General features: G+C 37.3%; 1 protein-coding gene across 4 annotated transcripts in view; it reads left to right on the top strand.

The window, feature by feature from the left end:
- The first annotated feature begins 2,532 nt into the window (after positions 1-2,532).
- The window catches only part of Fam204a (family with sequence similarity 204 member A), a 29,539-nt gene continuing 14,849 nt past the window's right edge, over positions 2,533-17,222 (top strand). Inside the window, exons 1-7 of one of the 4 annotated variants that reach the window (XM_013143638.3) lie at positions 2,640-2,679; positions 5,657-5,745; positions 8,271-8,509; positions 9,009-9,096; positions 9,232-9,262; positions 9,443-9,542; positions 16,010-16,099. In XM_013143638.3, coding sequence (XP_012999092.1) covers positions 8,279-8,509; positions 9,009-9,096; positions 9,232-9,262; positions 9,443-9,542; positions 16,010-16,099 — 540 coding nt within the window. In that variant the 5' untranslated portion in view covers positions 2,640-2,679; positions 5,657-5,745; positions 8,271-8,278. Of the gene's footprint in view, positions 2,680-2,700; positions 3,198-5,656; positions 5,746-8,270; positions 8,510-9,008; positions 9,097-9,231; positions 9,263-9,442; positions 9,543-16,009; positions 16,100-17,222 lie in introns of those variants that run through there. The other 3 variants (XM_013143639.3, XM_003479315.5, XM_013143640.3) reach the window with 3 other exon arrangements.

The raw sequence follows: 17,222 nt of genomic DNA, 5'->3' as shown, positions 1-17,222 counted from the left end.
TCCACCCCTAGGTGGGTGTAGCACTCATATCATCAATTCAAGTGCTAGACAATGAACCAGTCACAAACACATAATTGCATGAGGCCTGGGGCCATTGACATAAATCATGACAACAACGCTGTGAGGAAGCTGGACAGGTTTGTCCTGAACATAGATTCATATAGATTCTTTTTTCATTAGTCTGTGTTTAGAGTACATAATGTTTACGTTCTTTGTGAGGAGTTGGTTCATATATGTGGCACATCTTCCTTTTTCATCCCATTCTCTCCTCTACCTCCCCTTCTTCCTATCTCTTGGTCCCTGTTCCCATTTGAGAAATAACCATCTCTCTACTCCCTGCCATCTTTTCAGTTTGCTCTTTGTTTATATTTTGAGTTTCTCATGGAAGGTAAACCATGAGATATTTGAGTTTGCATGTCTGATTTATTTCACTTAACATCATGATCGCAAAGTGTATCCACTTTCCTACACGTGACTCAACTTAATCTTTCTTTATTGCAGAGTAGTACTCCATGGTGTGTAAATACCACACTTCTTTACCTATTCATTTGTTGATGGATATGTGGGCTGCTTCCAAGATTTAGCTACTGTGAATTTTGCTGCTCTAAACATGGGTATGCATGTACATTGTAATATGATACCTTTAACTCTTTGAAGAAGATGCTTAGATGAGGAATAATTGGTCAAATGAAATTTCTACATTTACTGTTTTGGGGAATCTCCATACTGATTTCCACAGTGGTTGTACTAGTTTACATTGCAGTGGTTTTTCATTCCTTTGTCAGATTAATTCCTAAGTGTTTAATTTCTCTTGGTGCTATTGTGAATAATATATTTTTCTAATTTCTTTTCTTTTTTTTTTTTTTTTTTTTTTTTACTGGTACCAGGGATCGAACTCATGACCACACGCTTGCAAGGCAGGCACTTATGCCGCTGAGCTAAATCCCCAGCCCTCTAATTTCTTTCTTAATGGGTTCTTTATTGGTCTACAGGAATATTATTTATTTGTGTATGTTGATGTTGTATCTTGCTACATTGCTGAATTTGGTTATTAATTCTAGGAGTATTTTGGTGGATTTTTTGAGTCTTCTATGTAGAGGATCATGTCATCTGCAAATAATGATAATTTGACTTCTTACTGTACACATACTTTTTATTTCTTTTGCTTGTCTAATTTTTCTTGCTAATGTTTTGAGTACTATGTTGAACAGACATGGTGACAGTGGACATCCTTGTCTTGTTCCTAATTTTAGAGGAGAAGCTTTCAGGCTTTTTTCCATTTAATATGATGTTGGCAACTGATTTGTCCTAAATGGATTCTATACTTACATTCTTAAGTGCTTTTATTTTGAAAACATAGACTTTGTACATATTTTTTTCTGCATCTCTTGACATGGTTATGTGATTTTTGTCTGCTTCTGCTTAGGTGATATACTACACTTACTGAATTGAGTATATTGAACCATCCTTGCATCCTTGGGATGCAGCCTCATGATATATGATCTTTATTGATGATTTGTTGCAATATCTTTGCCAGGATCTTGTTGAGGATTTTTGCATCTTTCTTTATTAAACAGATTGAAAAAAAGAATTCATAAACTTTTGATCAAAGCCACTCAGTTTGTCAGTGAAGCACTTTGGCCCCAATCACCACTTGGTGAACACGTAGAGAGAATGAGTCATGTTGGTTTCTGCTAACCAGAGAGTGGCAAGGTATATGGAACTCAAGAGGACAATATATTAATACACATAGAACTGAGAGAAAGAAAAGAGGTAAGGGAAAAGGAAGGATGAATGAAAATGCCCCAGAAAGCACAGAGAGCATCTAAGATTTGGTCTCTTTTTAAAAAGTCAATTCACTATCCATATCAGTACTTTCCTCACCCTGAGGCACCAAGGGGACAGCAAGGAATGAGAAAAAACCAAGACCCTTTAAAATAAAATGTTCAGTGTACAGAGAAAAACCAACAGAGTTAAAAGATACTTAGAAAAGACTTGGATATAGCTCACTAATAATCATGCTGGGAAAGCCCTGCATGGCAGTACAAGCCTGTAATACCAGCACTCAGGAGGCTGAGGCAGGAAGATTGCCTTAAGTTCCAGCCCAGACTGGACTATATACTGAGCCCAAGGCCAGCGTGAACTAGATAGTAAGACCCAATGTCAAAAAAAAGGAGAAAAAGTGCCTAGGATGCACAAAGCCCTGAGTTTAATTGCCAGCATGGTGCCAAAAAAGGAAAAAAGGGGTTGGTGGACACAAGTATGGCTTGATGCTGGGAGGAAAACATGGGACAGCAGGTACAAAGAATAAACTGTCACCAGGTTAGAACCGGTTAGGACAACATATTAGGGCAATTAAGCATCTGTTGAAAATAAAAATATTTTTTAGATTTAATGTTTATTACTTTATTATCCTGTAACACGACATACGCATGTAAATTTTTAAGACTCACAGAAAATAAATAAAAAACTAAAAGAGAAAAATCAAGAAAAGAGGAGGGGAAAGTGAAGAAACCGCCTCCTTCAGGTCAACAGAAAAAGGAAGCCAAGCGAGGCCGTCACCATGGCGACTCCAGGACCAGAATAGCCCCAGCCAATTGGCTGAAACGCCACAGCCAATGAGAAAGCACGATATTGATGAGGTCTTAAAATGGATGCCGGCAGTCCGCTTCCTGATCGGTGAGTGCGGTTTCTTGCACAGCTGCTTCTTCGCGGGATCGGTCGCCGGCTTGACGGGTCCAGGGGCACCCCGTGAAGGGAGAAGAGGGGCTGGGTTGAGCCGCCTCACAGTTCCTTGACCGAAGTGCCGGGGATGGTTTAGAAAGGTTCCGGCCCAGGTCACGGAGGCGATGCTGTCCGCTCGGCTCGGAGGGCCCTTCGCGGCGCCTTCCCCAGCTAGTTAGTGGGAGGTTTCTCTGTCCCATCCCAGCCAAAGTGAGAAAGGGCGAGGAGCTTTTGAACGAGGAAACAGGCTCTTCTTTACCGTTGTCCGGGGTGCTTCCATTAGTAAGAAAGGCGGCAGGCTGGGCTTCCTACGCCGGAGTCCCGGGCGCTTAGTTCTGTGGCCAGGAGGGGCTGCTGCCCATTTTGGGATTGGAGTGCGGCACTGCCGTCAGAGCCTGCTGAGTTCCGGGTTGTACAGCCAAACAGGAAAAGGTGTACCCTTCTAGAGCCAGCCTCTTGCAATCTTGAAACTTGTAAGTATTCTCACGGCGGCATCGACTTCAAGTGAGCCTTGAAATCTTACTGGTTAATTTTAAATCTTTCCGTGCTAGGTCAAGGGTCTTGGGAAGTGTTTCCCAGGCCCCGTCTAAACAAACACTCTAATTAAACACGTGCATACATGCAAAATCCTGCTAAATAGTTTATCTGGGTAAGCAGATTGACAATTTAAATCCTAACAGATCTATTCTTCAGTTATGTTTTCCTCTGTCTTCTGGAGAAAACATTTGTTTCATGAAAGTAAATGAGACATTTACATTAATATTGATACTACTTGCTAGCAGATACTTAAGTAATTCCAAAGCACAGAACCTGATTATGTGTAATTATTTAGCAAAGTCTTTAAGGTTAGTGGATAGTGGCTTATAATTATTTCATAAGTACGACTATTTAGATTAGAAAAGATTCAGATTCGTGTGATTATTTGTAATTGAATACAGAAATATAAGATATAAGGTAACTTCATGTTTCTGTGATTATGTGAAATTGAATACAAAAATACAGGACATAGGATAGCTTTATTTGATAATAGAATTTACTTCTGGTCTGTTAGAGGCAGGAAACATTTATCCGTTGAGCTGTTCAGATTGTATCTTTGGCGATTTGGTTATAGGGAGTTGCCTGGTCTTTCATAAAATATTATCCAAACCACTAAAGATGACCTTCATATGTGCAGTTTAGTGTAACACCTTATATATATTTCTGTACTTCAGAACTACAGGAAAAATCCTAATTACATTTTAGCAAGTCTGTACTTAATAGGTTAGAATCATTCTTTGGACTCTTAAATATTTGTATTCTCCAAGAATGTGAACCCCTCATAGCTCTGCTTTCTAAAAATTCATAATTTAAAGCTACAGGATTCTACTTTTGTAAAGTACATGGATCACAGTATATTGGACAAGTGAGTTACCTCATCTGTGAAAAGGGTATAGGTAGTAATTTTTAGCGAAAAGATTGTTGTGAGGATTAATGGTAAACCAGTGCCTGCCACATTGTTTGTATGCCATGTGTGACAGTGACCTGCTTTATTTCCTGTTTCTGTTCTATGTTCTCTTGTAACCATGGTTTCCTTTCCTTTCTCTGTATCCTGATGTACAGACTGTGAACCTAATATTAGCTGGGCTGGTAGATAGAGCATGGAAGCCTTATCTCCTGGGATTTAGTCAGGATTGCATTAGTGAAAGAGTCCTCTCATAGATCATCTGATCACACATTCCTTTTAAAGCTTTAAAAAGGAGAACCAAACAAATACAGAGGCTAGAAAGCATCTCACTTGGAAGACAGTTTTTGCCCCTGTGGACAGTAGTTCCCAAGTCCTGCACAGTGTAGAACTCTTTTTGTTGCAATTTGAAATGTCTGTGGATTCTATATTTTGAAAATTAGTGTTTTACTAAACTGTGTTCATTGTTTTTCTTTAAAAAGTCTGGGCTATAAAGTCCAATGAGCATCTCTAGTGAGCTAAGGAATAATGAATGCTTTACTGAATTTGAATTTCCTTACCTAAGGGTGGATGGTTTTTTCCTCACTGGGAGGAAAAATATGTTGGGTTTTGTAAAATACTGAAATCAACTTAGTGATTCCAGTTACTTCCTTGATATAGATCAGGAACTACTAAACCAGTGCCTTACTGCCCAAGGGTGCTAAATAATGACTATGGCTGGTTTTCAAGGGCAAAAGAATACACAGATATTCAGACTAGTTTTGATGCAGAAATATTTTTAGTTTATAGTATTGTCAGCTCAGGCCTAGGATGTACTGCATAGTCATGCTAAATGTTTTGTAGGATAATTGTGGGTTAGAAGAAATAGTAAATTGGGAGGTGAAGTGTGTATGAAATAATAAAGAAGATGATATTCAAATCCATAGGAAGAAAGGTATTGTCAGTCATTCACATTTTCGTGTTATTTGGGTTATGGACTAAAAACTAAAAGCTTATGAATTAATACACTGTTACATGAATTAGCTATAACCCACATTAAAAAAAAGCTTCTGCGTCTTTGGTATTGCAGATCTATTGAGAATGGCAGCTGAGTAAATTCTCTCAGCTAAAGAATAATTTATAGCAGAGTGATCTGCTATGAAATAAAGAAACATTGTGAGGACATGAGTAAGAGACATGTTAAAGAAAAAGTCTTTCTATAGAACAGCTAAAAACAGTAATGACGGGAGGCCAGACATGGTGCCAATTAGAAAATGCGTAAATCACACACACGCGCACACACGCGTGCTGCATGTGGGAAGGCAATGTTTTCAAACAGGAGACCACAGCGGAAATCCCTAAGCTAGTCCATGATGCCTGATGAATGATGAGCTGCTGCTTAATAGGGCATTTCCATTTTGTAGGCTCCATAAGGAATGACAGCAGTTAGCTGTGCTTATCAGTGGCTACTGAGTCCCCAGTTTTTTGTTTGTTTGGTTTGCTTTTTAACAGTCATAAGAAAATGACACACGGCTGAAGATTTTCAAGAACTAAGTTGAAAAACATACCTTACTTGAATTTTACCTTGTATGAATTTGAAGGTGGGTTCCACTTTTTGAAGTTGTTTTAATTTTGCTTTTACTTTTAGTACACTCAGAACCATCCTGTTTGGCAAATGACTTGTTGAAGACAGTTCTTAATACCTACAGTGTCAGTGGGAACTAAACATAATTTTGAGAAAGTCTAAAAAGCCATAAAAAATGAATGACTACCCCATTATTGATGCCGTTTCCTGCCTACGTGTGCTGGTGTGGGCGAAAAGCCTGTGGAAGAAAGTAAGGCAGCTGAGACTGTGCCCTAGAGGGAACGTCAGTTGGGTACCCAGAGCATAGACCAGTGGTGTGAACCAGGTAGAACTTCCAGTAGCACAAACAGCTGGCTGCAGTGTGCCATAGGTTTGCCACCCCTGGCATAGACTGTCCTCGTGTAGAGATGCAAAAACTGGTCTAGCAGGTGCCTTGTAACTGCCCTTTGGGGGAAGCCTGCCCAGTAGGATCCAGACTGAGTTGACACTTGGCTGTGATTGACAGAAACTTACCCTGCATGTAGATGTCCCCCACGAGGTTAGAGCTTTCTGAGTGTTTTATGTCTTTCTGTTTCCAAGATCTGAAAGAGTGTTAAAAATGCCACAGACAGGAAATGCAACTGTGCTAATACAGACCCTGCTTATGTTAAGAATTTAAATTTGAAATTTGATACTGTCCTCAAGTTCTTAAACGGATAAGGAGCCTACAGGTATATTTTTACAGCCAGTGGCAAAGTCATGTTGGAGCATGGCTTCCACCCCTTATACAAAATGGTAGAAATATTTTTATTAATAGAATAGTAGTCATTTTCCAATATTGACATGTTTTATATGTTGTTTTTTATACTATCAGAGTATCTCAAGAGTGTCTCTGTTACAATTTTTAACATCCACAGGCTAGGTTTAAGAATGAGTTTAGGTTTTATGGGACCCGGATCTTGTAAAATTTTGAGTCTCTGCTTAAAAAAAAAAAAAGTGCAAATTCTGAGTAGAAATCTATTACCATGCTTTTAAAAATGCCTGTACAGATGAAAAGAACTGAAGTTTGAGCTCTCATCTCCCTGACAATTTACACTTCATTTTATCCCATGCAGAAAATCAGATGCCAAGTTTTTTAGTAGAAATTTCATATTAGACTGTGGAGATAGGGAAGGAACTAATTGTATCTGTTCTAAATGAATATATGTTGAAAACTTCCAAACTATATTGTGAATCCTGCCCATAATAGAAATGATAAAAGTGTAGTATATAGCCACAGAAATCATAGTAGTAAAAAGAAGTTAACATTTGTTGCGCTGCTAGGACCTTCTAAATACTGGGTTGGGTTCCTTGTTTCATTTAATCCTAGGACCATCTACAGTCAGTATAATTATCCCTGTGTTATAGATAAAGAAACTTTATGCTACTAGTGGGTGGCGGAGCCTGGATTCCAGTTGGTGGAGTTCCATTCTCCTTACAAAGCCAAGAGAATACTTTAGGATGTTTCAGAGAACCAGCAACTAATGAGGCTAAACAAAAACCACAAAACATAAAATCTAATTCTTTGGACCTAGGAGGAGGTTTTTAAAAGAGATTCCTGCAGAGTCCCTGATGTCTTTGTTTCAGATATAATGGAAATTTTTTTTTCTTCTTTGGTTAATCAAAATTTTTAGCAGCATTCTCAACAAAACAGATTTCTGTCCTTCTCTGTTTATCCCTCTAGATTGATAGTAGGTCATGAGCAGTACAGATCCTGTATTGTAGCCATCTTTTGAGTGAACTTATTCGGCTTAGTACGTGTATAAAAAGTAGGTTGTGCTATAGAGACCAGTGATAAATATGTGCTTAGTTGTCATCTTAGCAAATGATTCCAACTCTAATTTTAAAAAATCATTTTCATTAACTTAGTAATAATGATTCTGTCAGTGGACTGTACAATTAATGTTAAATGGTGTCATCCTGAATTTTAACATTAATTTCCCAAATAGTTTTTCATTCAAAAACACTGTATGTACAATACTGTTTAATTGTACAATTTAAAAGTAAGATATTCTTTATACTTCTTCAAACTGATCAGCTTGAATTTTTTTTTTTTTGTCTTCTTGCTATTTACACAATAAGTCCCCTCAAAGTTTTATACTTTCAAATATAGGGGAAATACCCACCTTTATTGTGCTGTTTAGTTGGTATAGTTAGACATATAAATACATTGCCTGCAAAGTATACTGGTTTATAACATTCTTGAGCAATGGATGTTTTACTGAATTTCTGTGTTTTTAGAAAAAATTACCCAAATATTAGAAAACTCAAGCTCCTGGGTTTTTTTTTAAATCTTTAGGTATATTTTGAAACACTAATTTAACCTGCTTTTAATTTATTTGAAATTATACAAGTGAAGATTCTAGCTATTTTAATGTAGAGAGTTCTAAGATTCAAAAAACAAAAAAGTTTATGTGTATTGTTCCTAGACCAGTGATAGACTGGGCTTGGGCTGTCTTTTAATTGTTTTAAAATTGTTTCCAGTGCTCCTGTTTATGTTTTAATTCAGCTTTTTCATTCTAGAAGAAAAGATGTGGAGTGGACTGCTGCCTCCTGGCCTAAATGAAAGTGATATTGAGTTGGATTCTGAAGATGAGGCCACACGGCAGAACTTTGATCAGAACTTACAGCAAGATAAAGATGGGATCATTAGAGAAACAGAAGTCTCAGGTTTCTCAGCTGATGAACCAAAACCTGAAACAGAGACCAAAGCAAATGCATATGAAGAGTGCCCTTCTGGAATTCCCTTAAATATGTGGAATGTAAGTGTTTTTGTGTTTTGTTTTTCACATGCCCTTGTGAAAGCGCGTGCACATGTGTCTCTGGCTTTTCTACGATGGTCAGAATATGTGTTCTTGGGATGCAGCAGGTAGGCAAGTTGGACCCAAAATATTTTTTACTGTTCTGTCTCCTAAATCTTCAGACACTTTTGATATTTTGATTTTTTTGCTGTTTGTCATTGAAAGAGTAAGGAAAAAAAATACTACATAAAATGAACTATTGTGCCTGATCTGATAAAGGAGTTTCTCACTTCATCTGTTTTTCTGAGTCATTTCGTTTCACTCTCAATTATCAAACAATTTAACACCAAAAGTAGTGAATACCAACCTCAGGTTGTGAGCATCTCAGTAATAGAGTATATCCTACTTTCATTAATTGATATCTTTCTAAATGTCAGAATGTTTTTACTACTTAACACATTTGTTGTTTTTAAAATACATGATTTTCTTCAATGTATTTGTTTTTTAAACTGTCACATAGAAATTTCAAGAACTGCATAAAAAACGTTCTGAACAGAAAACTTTAGCCTCAAGATTCAGAAGGAAAAAGAGAAAACGCTCCAGAAAAGGTATTATGTTTTTCTTTAAATTCAGATTGTCAGTAGTCCCAGTGCTAAATTGTGACTAATTGACTGATTGAAGTAATTTTTTAAAACATGATTTTGAAATAACTGAAATTGTGATGCTTTGTGAATTCTTTTCAGATAAACTGAAGAATGAAAAAGAATCTCAAAGGTAGGTAGAATTTAAAAATAGTTTGTTACTTTGGGCAGTATTTGTAGAACTTGTCTGAATAGCTGAACTACTCATTTCTGATACTAATCAAACATAAAGACCTAATGATTATAATTGTAGCAAATGAAACAATAGAAATTAAAATGAGTAAAGAAAAGTTAAGAATGTATTTTCTTACAGTCAGCAGTCCTTACATGAAAATCAGTGGAAGGAACTTACTCAGTACTTTGGAGCCAATGATAGATTTGAACCCCCGGTTAAAAAGAAAAAGGTTGAAAAGGTAAGATTTTTTAAATTGCGTTTTGGTTTGTGATTAGTCTTGTCCAAGGTACTTGTCCATTAGTTCATTAGGTTAAAAAGTTAAAACAATTATTTTGTACCAAAAAGATTCCAAATAAGCAAGTAAATATATAGTTACAAATAGTTAAAAAACTTAGAAGGAAAAAAATAGGTTGCAATGAGAAACATGGAATGAGACCGTCCCTCGCTTTAGTTTGGGGAGTCAGGGAAAGCCTTTTTTAGAAGATACCATTTCAGTGAAACCTACGGGGTGGGAGGAAGAAAACTGCATGCACGATGATTGTGCAGAGGTAGCAGGGGTCAAGATCCCAAGGAAGAGTTACCTGGGGCCTTTGAATAACTAAGAAGGCCCGCCTGGCTGGAATTGAATCAGCATAGCAAGGGTGCCCAAGATTAAATTGGTCCGGCTGCAGGGAGGGCCCCAAATGAATAGGACCTTCAGAGACATAGTAAGGAAGTAGCTTTTATTTACACTACAATTAAGCATCTTTAACGAATTTTAAGTCTGTACAGTGATGTAATCAAATTTATGTTGGAAAAGATTGCTTGGTTATTAAATATGGAGAAAACATTATGGGCAACAAAGGTAGATAAGAGAACAGTGAAACTTCCCGGCACAAGATGATACTGAATTGAACAAGGACGGTGCTGCTGAAGATGGAGAAAACTGGGTGAATCTGAGAAATAGTGCAGAAGTAGAATCAGCTGCTTCTGCATTGTGTATGAATTGCTGGAGAGGGTTTGGGGCATAAGGGGGAAGAGAATGATTCAGGGTTTTGTCTTAAAAGTGATAATTATGGTGCACAATGTTATGTAGGGTGATGAGAAATATTGAGAAGGAAAAAGATGTTCGAGTGAAGCCTATACAGGGTTCATCCTGGGACATGGGTGTTAGGTGGCACACAGAACAGAGTATATGGTTAGTAAACCGCAGTTCAGGAAAAGAGAGGCTAAGGCTGAGAAACAAAGTTCTCAGTGTAGAGAATGTGGAAAAGGTTTGAAGGAGGATCTCACAGATTCACACAAAGGAGTGCTAACAGGTTAAATGCGTATGTGTATGCAAAGTAGGCCGTGCGGTGGACTGGCATGTGCTTAGATATCCTCTTAGCAAATGATTACAACCCTGATTTTTACTAGGACTTTTTTCTTTGTATTAGTCTTTGTAGTTACTTACAGTATTTGTTAGGTTTTCTCATAATTATATTGACTTTAGAATGCCTGAATTGTTTTCTTCCTGAAATTCAAGTCATGAAATGAACTTTATAGCCTTTCTAGAAAGTAAAAATTTAGAGAATGTTTTTTATAGTCTTGTCCTTTTTAGAATATTATTGTCACATTACATAGGAAATTACATCTTTTCATTGCTGGTCACATATGACTAGGTCTTACTGTCTAAATTTGGAATTTGTTTAGCATAGGTTACTAGGATTTGTTGTAGTACAAAGTCTTTTAAAGTCAGTTTTAAAACTAGTGTTTTTTTTACATGTGTTAGATGTTTTCAAGAAGAAAATTGTGTCAAATGCCATTGTAGGAGTGAGATCTCTATTAAAGGGAAAGTGCTGTAAGTCACCTGTTGTTCTGTTTCATAATTTTGGGTTTTCTTAATGCCAGCATTCCTTTGTGTAGCTAAGATAAGAAAGTTAGGCCAGTCTTCTGAACAAGGAAACTGATGCTGGTCAGGCTGGATTTTGCCGGTACTTAATAGTCTACAAGTAAATGGAAGCATAAGAGGAAAGAATGGATTTGTTGAGGCTGAATTGTTTCATGTTCTCTTGGGAGTCCATTGTAATAATTGCTTGCCAGCAGGCCCACACTTCTTCTTTGGTTTGGGGTCATGGTTTTATATGTCACCTTTACACTGCTGGGCTAAAGTTGCTACTGTGAGTAGAGTAAGTAAACTGTAAAGAATGTCCGCATTGGAGGACCAAGATAAAAGCTGTGAATAAATGTAAGCCCAGCAGATAGTTGGTACTGTTCATGCAGTCTGGTGAGGATCATGAAAACCTGTGATACATTGTGGACAAAACTAGCATAGAGTTCCAGTCATTTACTTTATTTCTCTGGCACAGAAGCTGATCTGTTACCATATCTTAGAGAGACTTTTTATTTTGTATTCACTCAGCCCTCAAAGAACAGTAAAGCAAAACAAACTTCTTAATCTTATGTCTATCATGTAGTGTTTTTCTTTGCCTTTTTTGGAACACTGCCATGCTGTAACTGTTGCTCAGCCCAGAATGTGTATTTACAACACTGCTGTCACCTGCTTGCCAGACAATGCAAAGAGGCTTGTGTTTTAAAATGTAATCTTCCTAATATCCAAAGCTGTTTTAAAGTGTTCTTTGTATTAAATACAGCTATAATTGTGTTTTTGGCAGCAGTTCTGGGACTTACTAATAATTCTGTAATCATGACATAATTATTTTTGAATCTATGTGGGAATTATTATTTTGAATCTATGTGGGAATTTCTTTAGAATAAATTTCAGTCATTAATTTTACTATAAAAGTCTCAAGTATTCTTTAGTTGAATCAATTTGATTAGTCAGTAGTCATTATTACAGTAGTTTCAGTGTACCTAATGGATACTTTTTGGCAGGAAAACTAGAGTTACTTTTAATAATTGTTAGAGTATTTATATAATGTCTTTGATTTTTTAAAATGTTTTTTAGAGAGGAACCTGCTGTTGCATAGTGTGTCTTTTTCAAACTTTCATTTGAAAGTAGAATGCTTATTCCATTCAGACTCTTAGTGTGGAGCTGCAGCACACAGACCAGACAAAAGTCTGGCTGCCTTGGGTAGGCAGGGAGGGAGGTGCAGGAGTGGGAGTGTTGTGGTGGCACCATGAGTTTCCCCTGGTATCAGTTACAGAATGTTGTCTCCTGAGCCCTCTGTGACCCCCGCGGGGTGGGTAGTCAGGGCCAGTGCCAGTTCTCATACACATGAAGAAGAAACTGAAGCTTGATGTAATTTGCCTAACGTTTTGTTAGGCAAGAAATGAAATGAAACTTAAATTCAAGTCTTTTGGTCCCATGTCTAGATTTTTCTGAATAGCTTGTTCAGTTTATACTTACTTACCTCAGATGATCTAAGTAAGTAAAACTTATATATAAAGGGTAACAGTCATAAATAAGATTTTATAAATAGGATCGATCAGATTTATATTTGTATAAAATGTCACACACTCCTGCCTTTATGGAGAAATAGCTTCATTTTTTCCCCTAAATATTTAGGTCCAGTCCAATAGTAAAACATTATTTCAGTAGATAAGTTATTTATATTACATTTTAAAAATTAAATGTTATCTAAATGAATAAATATTTAGTAGTAAAATTTTTGTAGAAATATCTTGTGGTATTTGGCTTAAAGAGCTTTAATCACAAATCAAAAGACAGTCTATGTATGCATGTATGGATGGCTAGTCCATAATGTTAAACTGAGTACCAATACATTTTGTAATGTTTGTAGTCATGCCTTCTTGACATCTGCAATGAAACTTTATTAAGTAGATCTTGGTTGTTGCCTCATGGGAACCTGTTAGATACTACCGTTAGATGAATTTTTCACCTGTGGCCAAACTGCCTTTCCCAAATTTGTATGTCTGCATTGAAATGTGTCTTAAGTTCTGTTTCCAGCTGAAAGACACCTTAGATGCACAGCAGGCACTGTAACTATTGGCACTACCCGGTCCCACGACCACTCTCTTAGTGTGTAAAATGTCCTGGACACATCAAATAAAGGGTCCAAATCCTGTGAGGCTTCTCACTGACTCTAAGTTAAATTTTTTTCTGCAGCACCATTGTAACCAAGGGGTCCCTAACCAGTTGATCCAACACAATGACTCAATAAGTTAGCCACCCACTATTAGTTCATGGACAGTGTTGGCAAAAATAGATTTCTCTTTACTTACTGATGAGTCGTCATTCTAGGTTCTGGTAAAAAGGACAGCAACACTCAGGTCTTCCATAATGTCAGGAAGCTGAGATAATTATAAGGGAACAAGCAGGCAGACTTAAGAATATATTATTGGAGGGGCCGGGGTTTCAACTCCGGTGGTGCACTGCCTATCTGGCAGGCATGAGATCCTGACCTGGTACCAAAAAAAAAAAAAAAAAAAAAAATCTGGCTTGTATAAGAAACATTACTGATCAGGCTGCTGAGGTGAAAGTTTGGAGAGGTCTGTATAGACTGATCATTTGAATAAACTCTTCACATTGAGCTAGCAAGCTACCCCAGGGTTTGTGGTGCAGGTACAGTTCAGTTTGATAATAATGTTAGGTCTCATCTGTCTCAAAGGCATTTGAAGAATTAACTAATGTTCTGTACAGGAAAGAAGAGCCTATTGTATCAACATTTTACAAATAAACTTTATTTTCAATATAAATTAGATAGTAAGTACTAGGTACAGTTACTGTTTAAATTTCTGGGAGCCCATAATGGAGAACATATTCCCCATGCCCTCAAAATACATGTTTTAATAGCCAGCAAGATTTATATAAACAACCATAACATGTGGCCCCCCCCCTTTTTTAAACTATGAGGGCATTTTTACCTCAGTATTCCTATTGTAGAAGTCACCTTGGGACTTCTCAAAGCAGTGGATGTGTAGCAAATGTTCCAGGGTGGGTGGGATCATTTTAGTATCCATAAGTATAGATTAGTGCTCTGTGCATGTTAACTTGGGAGCATAGACTGACTGACTGGAGGAACTTGGCTGGCTTTGGGGGCATTCCAAGCCAGCGAGAGTCTGCTATATAGCTGATGTGTAGAACCCAAGAGAGGAAACTGTGTCAGATCAGTAAGTTAAAGGGAGATGTGAATGTGCCCAGGAGTGATCTGGTGTGGGGCTATGGAGGGGTGGCAGGGTTAGTAGGTGTAGAGCCACAGAGAGAGTAACATTTGGTGTGAGCCTGGAAAGGTAAAAGAGTTTTCAAAGGGAAGCACATCAGAGGCTCAAGGAACATTAATAAAGTGGTAAACATGGCCAGAGATTGGCAAGTATCATATTGCTGAAGACAAGGTTGAGGAAAAAGTCATCTAGACCAAACTCTGTTAGCCATGCAATTGATTTGCATCCTGGTTCAAGCGCCTTAACTTTAGAGGGATCAAAACAAACAGTTCATGGACTGGCACATTTGCAGGCCACTGCTGGTACCTGGAGCAGCACTGGGTTAGAGTGTGGAGTTCTGTGGTGAGTAGAATTGCAGCTTTTCAAAATGAAAGGTGTTAGAAAAGTTGAGTTTAAGGGGTCACTTAGACCATCAAGAGAAGGGTTCCACAGAAATATGAGAAACACAAATTTCTGGAGGTTTGGCAAAAAAAGTGAAGAAGGCATCAGAGCGTGCAACTTGGGGTCAGAGATTATGAAGAGCAGCTGAGTGAAGGTCTGCAGAAGCTAGAGCTGACCTGTCTTGTGCCTAGGGTTTGTAGAAGGGTCTTCATGTAAGGACGTACGGCAGTGACAGCCTCACCGGACTTAGGTTTCTCTGATCATTTTTAGACAGATTATGTTGTTTTCAAAGTCTCATTTCAACAAAGGCTGCATGGAACAAAATTTCTCTAGTTGACTGGTAAGCAACATACTGATAGGGAGACATTAGTACTTTCGTTATTAAATGGGTGGGGGGTTCAGTCTGTAACTCAATACTTGGAAATTTGAGGATGTATTGCGTAAGCCATTGTTAGGATAAAAATTTTTTATAAAAAGTATAAGGCTTTCTAAATTTTTTTAGTTTCTATAATATTTGCACAAACTAGAGTTCATTTTATTTATTTATATCAACACATCTTTCCATAAATTCATAAGTCCGACCTAGTCTGGTAATCCCATAAAATTTTAATTATGATTTCTTGAAGCATCTTTGGTAAAATGAAACAATTTCATAGGAAAATTAAATCATTTTATGTCCTGTCATCCTGTGTGTAACAGTCAGCCTGGTGTCCATGGTCAAAGGCAGTAAAGGGCTAGGAGGGAAACTCTTGCTCTATAGGATGGCAGCACGATTCACTGCGTTATACTTAAGTATGCTGTCTTTGGCCAGGTTGCGGAGTCTTCAGACTGTGTTGTTGTCTTTCAGTGTATTTCATGGAGTAATTAGAATTACATGAGCTTTCTTGGTAACTAAGCCCAGAGTCTACCAAATAATAATCGTTCCATAAGTTTTAACTATTACTATCATTAATGTTGTTATTAAGGGAAATCTTTGGATTAATCTGAATTTGCAACTTCTTTTTATTATTAATTGAAGATATTGTACAACCTCAGGTAGGTTATTTCATGTTTAAGACTTCTTGTCCTTGAATTATAGTAGCAACAGCCTTGTGGGGTTACCGTGAGAGTTAAATGGCCTACACGTGTACTGGGTTTAGTGTGGTACTGTGACCTAGTCTTTGTTAGCAAATTGTTGCTTTCCTTTCCTGGCCTTAATGTTTAGGGTTCTTTTCTTTTTAGTCAGGCCTTGAAAAGAGGATAGACCAGGCTGTGGAGGAGTGGGATGTTGAGAAGGCCGAAGAGCTCAGCAACCAGCTAGCCACTCGAGAGGTAAGTCAACCTGATTAACCTTCATCTTTGTTTCTATTTTTTTTTAAATGAATCTTTATTCTTTTTATGTTCATTAATAAATTCAATATTCAAATACTTGATTTAAGATTTTCCTTTTTGTCCATTTATTTTGCTACTTTTGCTTTTATTTTGAAATGCTAAGCTTTACTCTTTAATGTTCTTAAATTTTCCAATCTAAAACAATGCTAGAAATAATCCATGATTGATATTCAACTCTAGTTTTACCTAGATTAGAGACCTTTTTTTTTTCCAGGTGGGGTTTCTTTTTACAATTGTATCTTTAAAGTCTAACTGCTGCTGAAGGTAGCTATATGTTCTAAGATCACATCCTTTAACCTTTGCTTAACGCTTGCTAAAATGCTTTCTTAGTATGTATTAGATTATATACTCCTCCCCAGCCCTAGAGAATTTGAAGCTTTTCCCCTCTAGTCTATATAGTATAAAACTACTACGTAAACTGAGTATTCGTTTCCCACTGCGGAAAGGCTCATGAAAATCTTTTGCTCTGTGAGAACTGCGTATGGTGGCAAGGGCATGCATGCAGTTGAGACTTGACCTCATAAAGAGCTCATATTGGCATGTGTTTTATCACTTTTTAATTCCTTTTTGTTCTTGTTAGAAAAAGTCTCTACCCTAGTTTGTGTTCCTAGTGCCTGGATCCTTGTTCCTGTACTTCATTCTCAAACCATTACTATTTCTGGTGTTAGTTACATAGAGAGCATCATCTGTGTAGACCACTGGCCGAGCTGAGTTTTCTAACTCGGAGCAGGTGAAATTTTCTTTCTAAGCTGAGACTTGAGATAATGTCATTTCAGCAGACTGTTCCTTACAAATACTGCATCTCTTCTCCCATTGGATGTCCAAAAAAAAAAAAAAAAAAATCACCCATTGCTGGCTGTTAGTTGGAATTTCTGTCGTGTTTCCCCCCCCCACCCCGTTTTTGGCCTCAGGGTTTAATGATTTTGTGAATTTTATACTTTTTATGTAGAAAAACAAGTTCAGAACAGTAGCATATGGATTCAAAATTATCTTTCTTTTTCTTTAAAGTCATTTCCCACATGAAATACTAGTGTGGGTAGTATGTATATACCTGTGTATTAAT

Source organism: Cavia porcellus, unplaced genomic scaffold (genome assembly GCF_034190915.1).
Source record: "Cavia porcellus strain 051 isolate PalLab524CR breed Dunkin Hartley unplaced genomic scaffold, mCavPor4.1 scaffold_2, whole genome shotgun sequence".
NCBI classification, from domain to species: Eukaryota; Metazoa; Chordata; class Mammalia; order Rodentia; family Caviidae; genus Cavia; species Cavia porcellus.
The sequence above is the reverse complement of the archived record's forward strand: the minus strand, read 5'-3'. Positions and strand labels throughout refer to the sequence as shown.